The sequence below is a fragment of the Strix uralensis genome, chromosome 17 (genome assembly GCF_047716275.1).
Source record: "Strix uralensis isolate ZFMK-TIS-50842 chromosome 17, bStrUra1, whole genome shotgun sequence".
NCBI lineage: Eukaryota > Metazoa > Chordata > Aves > Strigiformes > Strigidae > Strix > Strix uralensis.
Genome location: NC_133988.1, coordinates 7497731 through 7512973, shown reverse-complemented (window position 1 = coordinate 7512973; position 15243 = coordinate 7497731). Strand labels below are relative to the sequence as shown.

The 15243-nt window shown below is 54.5% G+C and overlaps 1 protein-coding gene across 4 annotated transcripts in view; it reads right to left on the bottom strand.

Annotated features, from left to right (window-relative positions):
• Positions 1-10177: 10177 nt before the first annotated feature.
• LOC141951382 (immunoglobulin lambda-1 light chain-like) overlaps positions 10178-15243 on the bottom strand; it is a 36220-nt gene continuing 31154 nt past the window's right edge. For all 4 annotated transcript variants that reach the window (XM_074887529.1, XM_074887526.1, XM_074887528.1 and 1 more), the window contains exons 3-4: positions 12212-12249; positions 10178-10670 (exon numbers count right to left, since the gene is read on the bottom strand). In XM_074887529.1, the coding sequence (XP_074743630.1) occupies positions 10351-10670; positions 12212-12249 (358 nt within the window). In that variant the 3' untranslated portion in view covers positions 10178-10350. The remainder of the gene's footprint in view (positions 10671-12211; positions 12250-15243) is intronic.

The window sequence follows — 15243 nt, the reverse complement described above, 5'->3', positions numbered from 1 at the left end:
GCGGGACCTGGTCAGCCACGGTGACCCCCAGGTGGCTGCAGCCCCCCAGTCCACTCCAGTGCTGGGCCAGGGTGCAAGGGGCAGCTGGGCACTGGGGCCAGATGTTGCCTGCCCAGGCTCAAGGGCAGCAGGGGACCAAAAAGTCTGACACAAGCCCTGGGAGCAGACACCCCTATGCTGGGGGTCCCCAGCCCTGGGGTCCCCATCCCAGCTGGCTGTGGTGTCCCTGGCAGAGGATGGTAGTGGCACCAGGCAGGGTCAGGCAGCCAAGCCCTCTGTATGGCCAGACAGCAAAACCACCCCAAGGGCTCGGCACACACTGTGCAGCCTGCTGGGACCCCAAATCTGGGGAGGTGTTGTGCCTCTAGGAACACTGGGCTGCCCTGGATGCCTGGGTAAAGGACCTAGACATCCCTCCCCTGCCCCCATACCCTTTGCTGAAATGGGGCTGAAAAATGGCTTTTCCCATCTCCCGCCCTCCCCGCAGCATGGCCGGGCAGCGATGCTCTGGGTGCCACATACTGGAAAGTTTGTGCCGAGGAAGCAGTGCATGCCGGGGCCGGGGCTATTCCTGGCTCCCAGGTGGTGTTTGACCAAAGTTGGCTCTTGTTTTCGACCTGGCTGTAATTTTAGCAAAGGCTGTTCCTGAGCAGCAGGGCTGTGGTCGGCACAGCTGCCCAGGGTCAGCTGGCTCAGCTGGGGGGTTGGCGATGCGTGTCAGCACCCCGCTGCCCACAGCCGGCCGGGGTGTCTGGCCAAAAGTGCCCAAAACATGGCAGAAATGCTTAAACCTGATGTTCTTCCTCTGCCGTGCCTGCAGAAGAAGGGGAAAGTGCTGGGGGTCTGCTGGGGCTGGGGCCGGCGACATTTGCTCAGGCTGTTGGTGAGGGTGGCACTGACTGGGGTGCAGGATCCAGCCCCGGGGTGCACCCCTCGTTCTCCCCCCCACCACTGGCTGCAGAAGCCATGACACTGGTACTGCTCACCCCGGCAGGCTGTGGAAGGGGAGAAAACCAAATTTGGCTTAAAGTCCTCCCTAACTGGCTGAGTCAAACCCTTCTCTTCCCTCCTGAGGGCCCAGTGAGGACTGTGGCAGCCACCTCCATTACACCCATCAGCCACCACTGCCACCAACATTCCCTAGCTAGAAATTTCTTAACATTAACCTAAAAGAACCCTATCTTGGGAATCCTAACAAGGGCTGAAACTTAACGGCCATATTTCTCCGGGCGGGCAGTACCAGCCCTGTGATAAAACCTCTCCATCAGCACACCTGCCTGGAGACGCATGGCTGTTTACAGCAAATATGAGCAGAAAACAAGGGTTTTCTTGGTCCTCAGACCATGCTGAAGCTCTGCTGGGAGTTTTATTTTTATTATCACGCTAAACTGGAGATGATAAATATTTTGAAGCAGCTGAAAGGTGTTTATTTTTGAGTTGGTTCAGCTTGTTTACAACCTGTTTACAAGCCCAGGCGTTTATCTTTAGGGCTGTTTACTTCTCCCCAGTCTGTGGCCAGGGTTTAATACACATCTAAATAAACCGTTGGTGGGGGGTCTGGCCACCCCTCCTGGTGCCTTCCTGCCAGCCGCCAGCTGCATACCGCGGCAGTTGCTGTTTTGACAGAGCTATGCAAATGTTCTCTGCTTCGCAAGTGGGCTTGATTGCTCAGGTTGTGTTTTCGACCACGCCAGCCTCAAACATTTATTTCATTTAATTCCCTTTCAATTGCAGGGTGATAAACCTCAGCCTTGGGCTTTCTAGCTGGCCCTAGCCGGGGCTTTGACCCAGGGCTGCCCAGGGGGTGCTGGATAGTATTTTATAATTCATAACTTGTATTTTATAATTTATAACCTGTATTTTATTAATTTATAGTCTGGATTTTATTTCCCAGATTCAGGGAAATCTGCCCCATATTGTGGGAGTCTGGAGGCAGCCTCACACATATTGCAGCAGGTTGGACTGACAGACAAGCCCAGCTAAGGGACTGCCTGGCAGGAGGCAGGGACTGATTAGTTTAATTCAGTTAATGAGAGAGGATTCAGGGTGACCCGGCGGTGAGGTGGCAGCAGGAGGCCCTGGGCTGGTCCCCCTGTGGTGGTAGCACAGGGGACAAGGCCATGAGCTGAGCAGTGTCAGGGTCAGCCCTGGCCCTGAACCCCACATGTGTGGGGTCAGCGGTGCCCGTCCTGGGGGGCCAGGATGCACTGGGATCACTGGGAGGGGTGTGTGGGTGTGTGCACGTACATGTGCAAGGGTGTGTGCTCATAAGTGTGTGTGTGTGTGTGCAAGTGTGTACATGCGTGTGCATGTGCAGCAGCTGGGACATCCCACACTGGGACAGGGACCACTCTGCCAGCTGAGACCCCGCTGGGGAGGGCCCTGCCAGGGACCCTCCAGGAGACAGGAGGGGTGACCCTGGGCTTGGGACACGCACCCTGCCATGGCATGCAGCCCCACCAGCCTCAGCACCAGCCCCCAGTGGGGCACTGGTGCCCTCCCCACCACCCACCCTGCCAATTTTGGGCAGCTTCAGGCTGCCCCAAAACCTGTCCCCCCGCTGTGGTGGCCCCACACGGTGACAGCCCGGCGGGGCAGGGGCAAAGCTCACCACAGCAAAGAGCCAGTAACCATCTCGGGGCCGAGCAGAGTGAGGGCTCAGCCGCATGGCACCCACTCGCCTTCACACGTCAGCACCCACTGGAAACAGTTTCGTTTCCTTATTTTGGGCCCCCTTTCGAGTTTCTGATTGGAGACTTGTGGCGGGTGAGGAGTAAATTTAGCTGGGGGATGCCCCGTGGCTGCACAGCTGCATGGTGGTGCTGGCTGGGGGGTTGGGTGGGGCCAGAGCTGGCGTGGCACAGCCTGGGCTCTGCACAGCCTTTCCCCAAACCCTTCAGAGAAGGTGGCTATGTGAGCAGGGGGATGTCGGGATGGGGTGCAAGGAGCCACCAGTCACCCCTCCGGGTGCTCAGGGTCTGCACCCCCCTGGCTCAGGCAGGGCAGAGGCTGTGGGGTATTGCCTGAGCTTGGCACAGCCACAGAGCCAAAGTGGGGAGACTTGTGCCATCCTGCCAGAGCCACCCCAGCGGGGTCTGACTCTGTCCTGCTCCCCCCAGCCTGGGCTGGGGCTATTCTCAGCCCCAACTCCTGCTTTCGAGTTTCATCACTGCTGCTTCCAGGAACGGCAGCTCTTTGCGTGGCTGCAGCTGCTGTGGGGAGGGCAGGCAGGACACCCCCGTCCTCTCTGGGCTGCGCCACGTTGCCCATGGCTCTCCAGAGGAGGTGTTTCATCAGCCCCAGGTGCACTCACTCCACTCCTGCCACATCAGCACAAAGGAAGACCCTAAATCATAGAATCAGACTCATAGAATGGTTTGGGCTGGAAGGAACATTAAAGATCACATAGTTCTAACACCCTGCCCTGGGCAGCGACACCTTCCACTAGCCCAGGTTGCTCAAAGCCCCGTCCAACCTGGCCTTGAACACTGCCAGGGAGGGGGCATCTACCACCCCTCTGGGCAAGCTGTGCCAGTGTTTCACCACCCTCAGTGTAAAAAATTTCTTCTTTATATTTAGTCTAAATCTACCCTCCTTTAGTTTAAAACTGTTACACCTTGTCCTATCGCAACAGGCCCTACTAAAAAGTCTGTCCCCATCTTTTTTATAAGCCCCCTTTAAGTCCTAGAAGGCCGCTCTAAGGTCTCCCCGGAGCCTTCTCTTCTCCAGGCTGAACACCCCCAACTCTCTCCTCCTGTCCTCACAGGGGAGCTGCTCCAGCCCTCCAGTCAACTTCGTGGCCTCCTCTGGACCCACTCGAGCAGGTCCATGTCCTTCTGATGTTGGTGTCCCCAGAGCTGGACACAGGACTCCAGGTGGGGTCTCCCGAGAGCAAAGTAGAGGGGGAGAATCCCCTCCCTCGACCTGCTGGCCACACTTCTCTTGATGCAGCCCAGGACACAGTTGGCTTTCTGGGCTGCGAGCGCACATTGCTGGCTCATAGGCAGTTTTCGACCCACCAATACCCCCAAGTCCCTCTCTGCAGGGCTGCTCTCCATCCACTCCTCACCCAGCCTGTGTTTGTGCTTGGGATTGCCCTGACCCATGGGCAGGACCTTGCACTTGGCCTTGTTGAACTTCATGAGGTTGGCACGGTCCCACCTCTCCAGCCTGTCCAGGTCCCTCTGGATGGCACATCCCTTCCCTCCAGCATGTGACCGCACCACACAGCTCGGTGTTGTTGGCAAACTGCTGAGGGTGCAGTCAATCCCACTGTCCAACAAAGATGTTAAACAGTGCTGGTCCTAACACCGACCCCTGAGAAACACCACTTGTCACTGCTCTCCACCTGGACATAGAGCTGTTGACCACAAGTCTTTGAGTGTGACCATCCAGCCAATTCCTCATCCACTGAGTGGTCCATCCGTCAAATCCATGTCTCTCCAATTTAGAGACAAGGATGTTGTGTGTGTCAAAAGCTTTGCACAAGTCCAGGTGGATGACATCAGTTGCTCTTCCCTTATCCACCAACACTGTAACCCTGTTGTAGAAGGCCACCAGATTTATCAGGCATGATTTTCTCTTAGTGAAGCCATGTTGGCTGTCAATCACCTCCTTATTTTCCATGTGCCCTAGCATAGTTTCCAGGAGGATTTGCTCCATGATCTTACCAGACAGAGGTGAATCCTCCTGGCATAAGATGCAGCAGCTTGCTGTGGTCTGGGGAAGTCTCTGAGTGACGTTCAATAAAGAAAAAGCAAGCCTGGGCTGGTTTTTGGGGGACAGACCTGGCCAGAGGTGGCCTCAAGGAGGGGTTCCATCATGGCCGCCCCAAAGTGCAAGGCCATGGGTATTGGAGCTGCCCTCACCCCAGGGCAGGGTTTGGGGACCAGAGCAGAGCTTTTCCCTCCAGGGCTGGAGGTGGTGTTTTGGGGCAAGAGTTGCAAGAGCTCCTGTGGCCCCACACCCATCTGCTTTCATCCTCACTTCCCTCTCTCTGGCCTCAGCCATGGGCCCTCTCCAAGCCCAAACCATCTAAACCACCAAGGTTTATTAAACTCCCCTGAAGGCCTTGCTAAGCCTTTGCCTGTGAGCCTCATCCTGAGAGCGCAGCTCTCACCAATCCCCAACCCCGCCATGGGACCTGCCGCCTCTCTCTGCAGCTAATTAAAGCCTTTCTGAAGCATCTCATTTACTAAATTAGATCCCCCTTGTTTTAAAATTAATGGCAAGCTGGGAAAATGAAAAAAAAAGACTGTTTAAAATTGCAACACAGGAGACGGCAGAGCGAGAGCAAGAGCTGCAGCTGGGGAGAGGCGTGGGTTTCAGTTTCGCTCAGCATATTTGCTCACCAGAAAACCCCACTGAAGGCAACTGCGGGAGCAGGATGGGCCTTTCCTTCTCAGGCACTGCTCCCCTCCCTGCTGGGGACTGGATCAGGCACCGCATCCCAGTGTGATTCCCAGCAGTGGCTCTCCAGCCCTGTTAAAGACTTGTTATGGATAAAACTGTGGCTGGAAATTTGCTGGGTGGTGGGGGGAGTGTGGGAGTTCTTGGGGGGGGGGCAGGGCCACTGATGTATAATTCAGCAGGTATTTTCTTGCCAGTTGTTGCTTACGGAAAGGATTTAGCCAAATCTTTTAATCAATAATTAGTGAGGTTTCCTGCCCCCTAAGTCAGAGACGTGCCTGTGTTCTGCTCAACCAGATCAGAGCTGCAGCAAGACCTCAGCTTGTGGCCCAGCGCTGCCTGCCCCAAACTGAGCCCATGCAAAGCTTGGTCTGGTTCCTGTGACCAAGGGACAGGCTTTACCTGTGGTACATCAAGATGGATTTCAAGCCCTGTGGAAACCATTGCCCTGCCACCCCTTTTCCCTGCCAGCTACTCCCCCTCCCAAATGTGTCATTTACAGCAGGGGAAAACCTGGCAGCGTGACTGGGACAGACACTCCTGTGTTACCCTGTCGTTCACTCCAGCCTCAGCCACTACTTAAGTGTGTGATTTGCCAACTACTGGAATCAATAATTACTGAGACTTGAGCTTTCTCAGCATAAAAAAAGTGAGCATCCTTCCTGGCAGCAGGTCTCAGTCCTTGGGGCATTTTTGGCCGGCAGAAACCCAGGCAGCCGCTCTCCTGGGTGAAAGCCCTGGCAGCATCATGAGGCTGGGGATGAGAATGCTGTGGGCAGGGGTTTGCTTGAGCTTGGAAAGGGGCTGAGCACCAGGGCGGAGGAGATGGTGCCATCTCCGGGTCTGTGTCCCCCAGCAGTGAGTTGGGACAGGTGTGTGTGGCCGTGCTGCAGGGACCCTTGCCTCCCAGACCTCCAACCACAGCCCGGCAGCTTCCCAGGACCAACTCTGCCAGCTCTCCTCCACTGCAGGCTCTCTCTGCCCGAGAAACTGTGTCTTAAAGGAGCTGATCTTGAAACACAGCAGGACAGATCCCTCCGTTGCATTTCCTTCCTTCCCCTGGCTCTGGTGCAGGCTGAGCATCCTGCTGCCCGCTCCTTCCCTGGGGCCAGCGGTAGCCCAGTGGGGTGCAATCTGCCCTGGGCACAGGTTTGCTCCATGGAGAGAGGGTTTCCTGGGAAAACCCCAAGCCTTCACCCCACACATGGGCAGGGTCACTGGGACTGCCCCCATTGTCCCAGTCTGTTGTGCAGAGTGATGGAGAGGGGGTTTGCCCCATGCACAGGGCTGTGCCATGGCAGGGACTCCCATGCCTGTTTGGGGAGCCAGATAAAGCCAGAATAAAGTCAATAAAGTTGTTCTCGAGCACAAGGTGCCTGTTGGCACCTCTGGTGGAGTCCAAGCCCTGCTGCCAGCTCCCTGCCAAAAAACAGGAGGGAAGGAGGGCTGAAGCAGACCAGGGCTCACATCCCCCCTGCCTCTCCCATATGTGCCTTGCCAGGACTGCACAGTGCCCACGGCCCCCGCAGGGCTGGCACCCATCCCCTCAGGGCTGTCACCCATCCCCACAGGGCTGGCACGCATCCCCGCAGGGCTGGCACGAATCCCTGGAGCTGCTTGGGCTGCCTGGGGAAGGCTCGTGCTGTCACCCGTTGGGTACATAATGCCTGGTGCAGCCGGGGAAACCCCAGCAGCCTCAGACTGGGGCACCCCAGGCAGAGCGGGTGTGAGTCTTTGCTGGGGGTCAGAGTGGGGCTGTGCTGCGGGGGCTGAGCCCCTGCCTGCACTGGCTAGGATGACCCCCTTCAGTGGCACGCAGGCAGGGAGGCAGGCTGGAAGAGGCCTGGGGCACTCGGTGCACCTCCCAGTGCCCCACGTCCCCAGGGACTGCAGGGTCACCAGGCAGTGAGAGAGAAACAGCAGCTGCAAACAGCCCCGCTGCTTGACCAAAGCTGATTTTAGTGCACGTGGAGATAAGGCCGGCACAGGAATGGGGTGTGGGGGGCAGGAGACATGGCCATCCACGCAGAGCCAGCGTGAGCTCGGTGGCAGTGTTTGGGTGACCCCTGGGTGCAGGGGACATAGGCACGGCAGGGGGGAGAGATTTGGGCATGGGGACATGGGGACAGTATGGAGTGAGGAGCTGCTGTCTCCATCAGCAGTGGGGAGGGATGGGGACAGGGATGGGGATGCTGCTCCAGGCAGGAGCCTCAGGCTGGTGCTGTGGTTGTGACTGTGGACCCAGAGCTGTCTGGAGACCTGCACACCCTGCAGAAATACACGCTGAGAAAAGCACCTTATCTGAGTAAATAGCAGCATTTTCCCACCAGAAGAAAGTCTTCTGAAATGCTAAAATGGTGTGGTGTTGTTGCTGGGAGGTCCCCCGCAGTGCTGGGGGACATGTGGCTCCTTTTGCCAGCAGCAGGACCATTGCTCTGTTCAGGCCATCACTGCCTACCCTGGTGTGCCCATGTGAGCAAGAGATGGATGAAAGAAACTTGATTCCACTCAAAGTTCCTATTTGGTATTTGCTTTCATGGCAGGTTTTGGGTTGCTGCGGCAGTGCTCATTCCCTGGGAGGCTCCACTCCCTTAGACCTTTTGCCAGACAAGGAACAATGCAGGGAGCAGAAACTGCCCCCTCAGATCTTGTCTTGTAGAGATTGAGTTTGGCAGAAGATTTTTGGTTTCATTTTGGCTTAATTTCCTGAGAAATCCTCAAGTAGTTGCTAAAGACTGCTTAAAAAAGAACATTAAAAAGCTGGGGTGGGCAACTCCATCAGAGCTTTCTGGGATGGATGGATGGAGGGAGGGAGGGAGGTGTTGGGGTGGGTAGGAAGGACAGAAGCATTGAGGCAGACAGGACAGAGGCGCTGGGGTGGACAGGACAGATGGACACAGCAGGGAGGACACACAGCCAACAGCACTGCACAGAGCAGTGCTTTCTCCTTGCTGGCTGCTGGGGGCTTTGCCATGGTGAAGGTGTTGGCTGGCCACTGGACTTCCCAGGACAGCTGATTGCCAGCAGGAGACAGGGAGGAGCCATGGTGGTCATGGGGGTCCAGGTCCCTGGGACAGACAGGGGGCTGCCCCAAGTGGGGTTAACCTCTGCGCCTCACTGGCCATCACTCCTCATGGCTGGGCTCCCAGGAGTCCGGTGACCCCTCCTGTGCTCCAGTATCAATACAGGCAGGGGATGAAGGAATTGAGAGCAGCCCTGCAGAGAGGGACTTGGGGGTATCCGTGGATGGAAAACTGCCTATGAGCCAGCAATGTGCGCTCGCAGCCCAGAAAACCAACCGTGTCCTGGGCTGCATCAAGAGAAGTGTGGCCAGCAGGTCGAGGGAGGGGATTCTCCCCCTCTACTTTGCTCTCGTGAGATCCCACCTGGAGTCCTGTGTCCAGCTCTGGGGACACCAACATCAGAAGGACATGGACCTGCTCGAGTGGGTCCAGAGGAGGCCATGAAGTTGACTGGAGGGCTGGAGCAGCTCCCCTGTGAGGACAGGCTGAGAGAGTTGGGGGTGTCCAGCCTGGAGAAGAGAAGGCTCCGGGGAGACCTTAGAGTGGCCTTCTAGGACTTAAAGGGGGCTTATAAAAAGGATGGGGACAGACTTTTTAGTAGGGCCTGTAGTGATAGGACAAGGGGTAACAGTTTTAAACTAAAGGAGGGTAGATTTAGACTAAATATAAGGAAGAAATTTTTTACACTGAGGGTGGTGAAACACTTGCACAGGTTGCCCAGAGGGGTGGTAGATGCCCCCTCCCTGGAACCATTCAAGGCCAGGTTCGATGGGGCTTTGAGTAACCTGATGTAGTTGCAGATGTCCTGTCTCATTACAGGGGGAGTTGGACTAGATGACCTTTAAAGGTCCCTTTCAACCCAAACCATTCTATAATTCTATGATTCTGTGTCCCCAGAAGACACCTGCAGAGACACATGGCAGCCTGGTGGGGCCAGGCACCCCACTGGCACTGACACAGCCTGGGGAGGGGGATGTGGTGGGGCCGTCCCCCTTTTACCAAAAGGGTGGCAAGGTGTCATTTCCACCAGAACTGCACACAGCGTGGATGGGTGCTCCCATCCCCTGTCCCCTGGGTGGCTCCTGACAGCTCTGATGGGGTGACTGCAGCTGAGCACTGGCGCTCTCGGCATAGCTGTGACCGTAAGCCACTCTGTGCAGGGCCACAGGGAAACTGCCCTAGGGCTGTGCTGTGGATGGGAACAGGGCATGTGGCATGCAGGGGCCCACGCTGTCGTGGCACAGGGTGCAAGGGACAGACTGGTGCATGTGTATGACTGGTGGCTACACCAGCACCCCCATCCCAGGGGACATGGGGGTGACTGAGGAAATGGGGACAGAGCCAAGGCTGGCTGGCAAAGGGGCATGGCTGGCTGTGGCCCCACCACAAGCCATGTGTCTCTGTAAAGGACCTGGCACCCAGAGGCCAGTGGGCAAGGGACGTGGACAGCGCAGCCAGGGCCGTGTGCTCGCTGCTGGCATGGGGGGGCTTGGACCAGGCTGCTGCCGCAGGCTGCTCATTCCCTGGTCTTGGCAGTTCCAGGGGTGTTCATCAGGGTCCCCAGGGGTGAGCAAGAGCGGCAGAGAGCACCAGCAATATATATATATGTGTGTGTGTGTGCGCGCGCGCGCGCACGCATGTGTGTGTTCCCATTCCACCCTCCATCCATACTGGTGCCACTGGGGCGATGCCGGGGTGAGCGGGCGCATTGGAAGGACACAGAGACAAGGATGCTGAGCCAGCGCTAGTTCAGTGTCGGTGTTTATTTGTGTGACACTCAGGGTGGGGGGACAGGAGCAGGGGACAGGGGGATGTGAGGAGACACATTTGTGATGGAGGGGGAGCTGCTGTTCCCAGCAGCGGGGAAGAGGGAGGGGGCTGGCAAGGGGCTGCCAGGCGCGGGGAGGTCCCGGCGGGGTTAGAAGCATTCGGATTTGTTCAGGGTCTTCACCACATTGCTGGCCTCGTGCGTGACCTTGCAGGTGATGGTTTTGCACTTGTTCCACTCAGAGGCAGTCAGCGTCATGTAGCTGCTGGCCATGTACTTGTTGTTGGTTTGCCGCTGGGGCTGACTGGTCTCGACACCACTGTTGAGGGTGCAGCCTTCAGCTGACCAGTCCATCTTGGCGGCGCCGGGGTAGAAGTCTCCCGCCAGACACACCACAGTGGCTTTGCCCTGCGACATCTCCTCCTTGGACGGTGGGAAGAGGGTGACGGTGGGGGCGGCCTTGGGCTGACCTGCAATGGGGAGAGAGAGCAGCGTGGAGTCAGGGGGTGCCCTGTCACAGCCCCCTGCTTGCCTGCCCTGCCTGCCCTGCCTGCCCAGCTGGCACTGCCCAGAGACTTCCCACTTCCCCCACAGCTAAGAGTTTATCATTTATCACTCTAACGTTTTAGATTTGGAAAACATCTACATATATATCTTTAGTATATATATGTATATATAGACATATACGTGTATGTGTAATACATATACACATATATATATCCCATATGTACTTGTATATGTTATATATACACTATAAGTATATATATGTGCATAGGCACATTATATATTATAGATATATATATATACAGCTGATATACATAATATATGTATATTATATGTCACATATATAAAATATCCAATATACTACACATCTATGTAGTATACATCACTATATACATATATGTGTAATTATATATCATTTATATAATATACATATTTATGTATTTATATATATGTCACATATATAAAATATATATGAGATATATAATATATATATGGCATATATATATAAAACAAAATCTCTGGTTAGTTGCCATAAACCCATTTCTTTCCATTTAAAAGGCAATTTTTTAAAAAATCAAAATTTCAAAGACAAACCATCCTGTTTTCTGCCCAGTTCTGCTCTTAGACACTTTCAGACTTATCTCAGAAAGAGTACAACTAAGAATCACCCAAAGGAAGATGGAGAAAAGCTGTTTGGTCTCTCTGAGGTGGTTCTGCTGTCTTCTCAAATGTACAAAGTCTCTATCTCTGTCTCTATCTCTATTCAAAACCCAGAAGACTCCACAATTAAAAACTTTCTGCCAAAGAAATTAGCAAACTACATTTTTCTCTGTTTTATGCCCCTAGTAATTTGGTTCAGATTGGGATTTTTGGCCAAATTATTTTAAAAATTGCAGACAAAGACAGACAAATGATGTTCCTGGCAGCATTTTCAACACAATAATCTCCATTTTTGACATGGCTTACCCAGACAACAGGTTCTTTAAGATACCCCTGAAAACTTTTGGTTAAGATCCCAGGACATGCCATTTTAACACAAAGTCAGATGGGACTTCAGCCTGCTTATGTCCGAGGATGGGCTGCCATTTCACAGCGCCTGCACCCTCAACTGCGGGACCCTGCAGAGAAGTCCCTGCTCCTCACCAAGGGTGACAGACTTAGTCCTCAGGACTAAGAGTTGAGGACTTAGACCTTAGTCTAACAATTAATTTCTTTAACAAAGACCAAAATTGACTTTTTTAGAGACCTAAACCTGAGATTCTGAAATAGGGTCCCTGAGACCAGACACATTTTATGGCCAAATTTTAAGATCTTTCAATTGAGAAAATACCCCCCAATCTTCCGTGGCACAGCCCTAAACCCTGCGCTTAGTGCCCATTCCCAAACCAGCGGCAAACCCCAGCCCAGCGCCAAGTCCGAGGTAAAAACCCCCAAATCACCAAAAATCGACAAAATGTCACAATTTCGTGGTGGGGAAGGAAAGACAGAGAAGAAGTCGGCGACTCACCTAGGACGGTCAGGAGGGTCCCGGCCCCGAATACACCACACAGTGATACAGGGCTGTGCAAAAACTTCCTGCTTCATGGTAGAAGTGCTCCGGGGCCCCATGGACGTAGAAGGATGAAGATGGTGAGATGGAGGTGTCCTGATGGACACAACAGGATGAAGGTGATGAGATGGAGGTGTCCTGATGGACACAACAGGATGAAGGTGATGGGATGGAGGTGTCCCGATGGACACAGCAGGATGAATGCATGGTGCTGGATGTGCCCCGGTGGATATGGCAGGGCCGGAGCAGCAGGACAGCTGTATGGGGAAGACTGTGTGTCCCTGCTGGAGGGGCCATGGCAAAATGGGTGGCCTTAGCCCTGCCATCTGTCACGGACTGCATTGGCCAGGCTCTCCAGAGCCGTGGCTGTGTCACTGGCTGCTCCAGAGATCCACTGCTACCCAGGACCGGGCGCCTTGTTCTTGTTACAAGCCCATGTCCCTGCCTGTCGTGTGAGGATGTTAATCCCAGGTGAGAAAGGGCTGGTGGAGGCTTTGGGTGCCCCTAAGGCATGACAGGCAGAACCTTGCTTCAACCTGCACTGCTGCCATGAGGGGGTGCTGGTCCTGGGTGGGCACTGGGGAGGCCACGCATGATGGCTGTGTCCCAGCTGCCAGGGATGAGCCGAGGAAGCCATGCAGGGCAGTCTCCGTTGCTGCCACGTCACTCCCCCAGACATGCCAGGAAGCAAACAACAAGGGAAAGGGTAGGATGCAGCATTGCAGCATAAACCATCCTGAACACCCCTGGAACTGCCAAGACCAGGGGATGAGCAGCCTGCAGCAGCAGCCTGGTCCAAATGGGGACCACTGGCAATTGAACAGTATGTGTGTGGGTAAACCTCATGAATAAACCATCCATCCATCCTTCCCACTGCCCAGGAACACCAGCGCTGGCATAGGTGCTGTGGTTTCATAGGGGACCCCACCTCCCCTTGCCTGTGCCACCCTGCAGCCTGACCCTGCTCTCTGAGGCAAAACCAGACCCTGGCACAGCTCGCAGCCCTACCTGGGCAGGATTTTCAGTGTCTGGCGGGTGGGCGAGCCTCCTTGCAGCAGCTGTGTTGGGGCGTCCCGTGCTGGGGCAGCACGTGGCAGGGAAGTGGCGTGGCCCCAGTTGCTGTCACACTGCTCCTGCCACTGTGCCGGAGCTCAGCCCTGCGCTCGGGGCTGGGTGTGGGGCACTGAGCCATCCCGCCAAGGGTAAAAAAGCATTTCCCTTTGTCACATCCGGCATCTCGGCACTGGCAAAAATACTAGTGTGGGGTTGGTTCCCATGAGGGGGAGTGCAGAGCCCCGCTGAGCCAATACAGCCTGCCAGCCATGACGGAGGATCACGCCCTGGGATGCTTGCTGAAGGCGCCTATTGCTGCATCAGTGGGTGATGACCAATGGCTGAATTCACAGGGTGTTTTATTTCTGCCCTAACAGAGCTCAGTGCATGTCTCAGCACTTAATGCCCTGCCTGGGTCAGGGGACCCGGTCCGCAGGTGAAGGGGAGGGCTAGAGGCATCAGCCAGCACTGGGTGCTGCAGCAGAGAAGCCCTGGCCGACTGTTTCTCCAACTTAATTTAGCTCCCACCTTTGCTACAGGAGATCAAGCCAGTGCCCACAAACTCAGCTACACTGCTTTTTGGAGGCTGAAGAGGTGGCCATCGTCCTGAGTGCCTGAAGAGACAACCTTGTCCTGAGCCAGCAAGCCCAACCCCTCTTGCTCAGACTTGAAGCCTTCCACTTCAACCCCCGATATATTTCCTCACCATACCATAGAGCATAGCTGGGAGTGTCTCCTTAGGAGAAAGAGAAATGTTAAGAAATCTCTGTTTCATAAACTCCAATATAATCTGGCTGTCTGGCAAATATATAGATACACTTTTACCCAGTAACTCCTGCACTCAGACAAGATGAACGAAACTCAGGGGATCAGTAGAGGGTCTGCAGATTTGAAAGGACCAAAAACATTTTGCAAGTAGCAAAGCCCATTATCCCATAAAACCTTGTTTCCTCCTGTCAAAGAAAGGCACATGAATGTGTTTCAGTGCGGTTAGGCAGACGGACACACTACTATAACCAAATGGAGATGTTGAAGAAAGAAAAAAACCACCTCAAACCCCAGGAAGAGCCCATACAGGTCCCAGCACTGGACAGACCATGTGTGAACATCAGAGTGACTTACTGAGGATATTCAGCTGGGTCCCACTGCCAAAGAAATAAACGCAGTGACACATTGCTGTGCAGGACACCGAGCAGCTGCTTAGGCCCAGCCAGTGGCCCCGGCGCCCCAGGCTGCTGCTCCTTGTAGCACCCTATTAGCCCCCGCCTTCACAGCCCCTTGGAGCAGCAGCCCTCGAGTGACTGCTCCTGGGAGCATCTGCCTAGGGCCATGACACACAAAGGGGGTTGGAGAGGAGGCATCAGAGGCTGTTGGTAAAGAGGAAGAGCTGGGACTAGCAGAGAAAATTGTGCAAGGTGTGCAGATGCCTACATACATCTGAAATAGTCAAGGCAGGGGTGAACCAGGATGGGTTTCAGCTAGAGCAGATTAAATACAAATTCCCCAGGGGAGGCTTGGCTACTGCTTTATAAAGTATTTTCCCAGTGTGGTGCAAATCTCACAGGGCACAGAGTGCTCAGCTCTGGGCAAACTAGCTCTTGGAGCACTGAATTTCAATAGCACCAGCTTAAATTGAACAAAAAAATATTCAAATGTTGTGGTTTGTGCAAGTGGTTGTAGAAAGAGGCAAAGTCAGTGAACCTCCTGAGTCACTATAAAATAAATGATGCTTCGAAGATTTTGTGGTTTGAGGCACTTCCTGTTTCAGAGGTTTAGTTTGCCTCTGGGTAAGCTTATGCATTGGTGCAAAGGCTGAAACTAGACAGAAAAATCACTGAAATTGTCTATGCAAAGGATTTAGCTGAAGCCAATGCCATCTGTTTTGGACAGCCAGTTTCTGAGCATTTCTCAGACTTTGATGAGGTTTCAGTTTGATG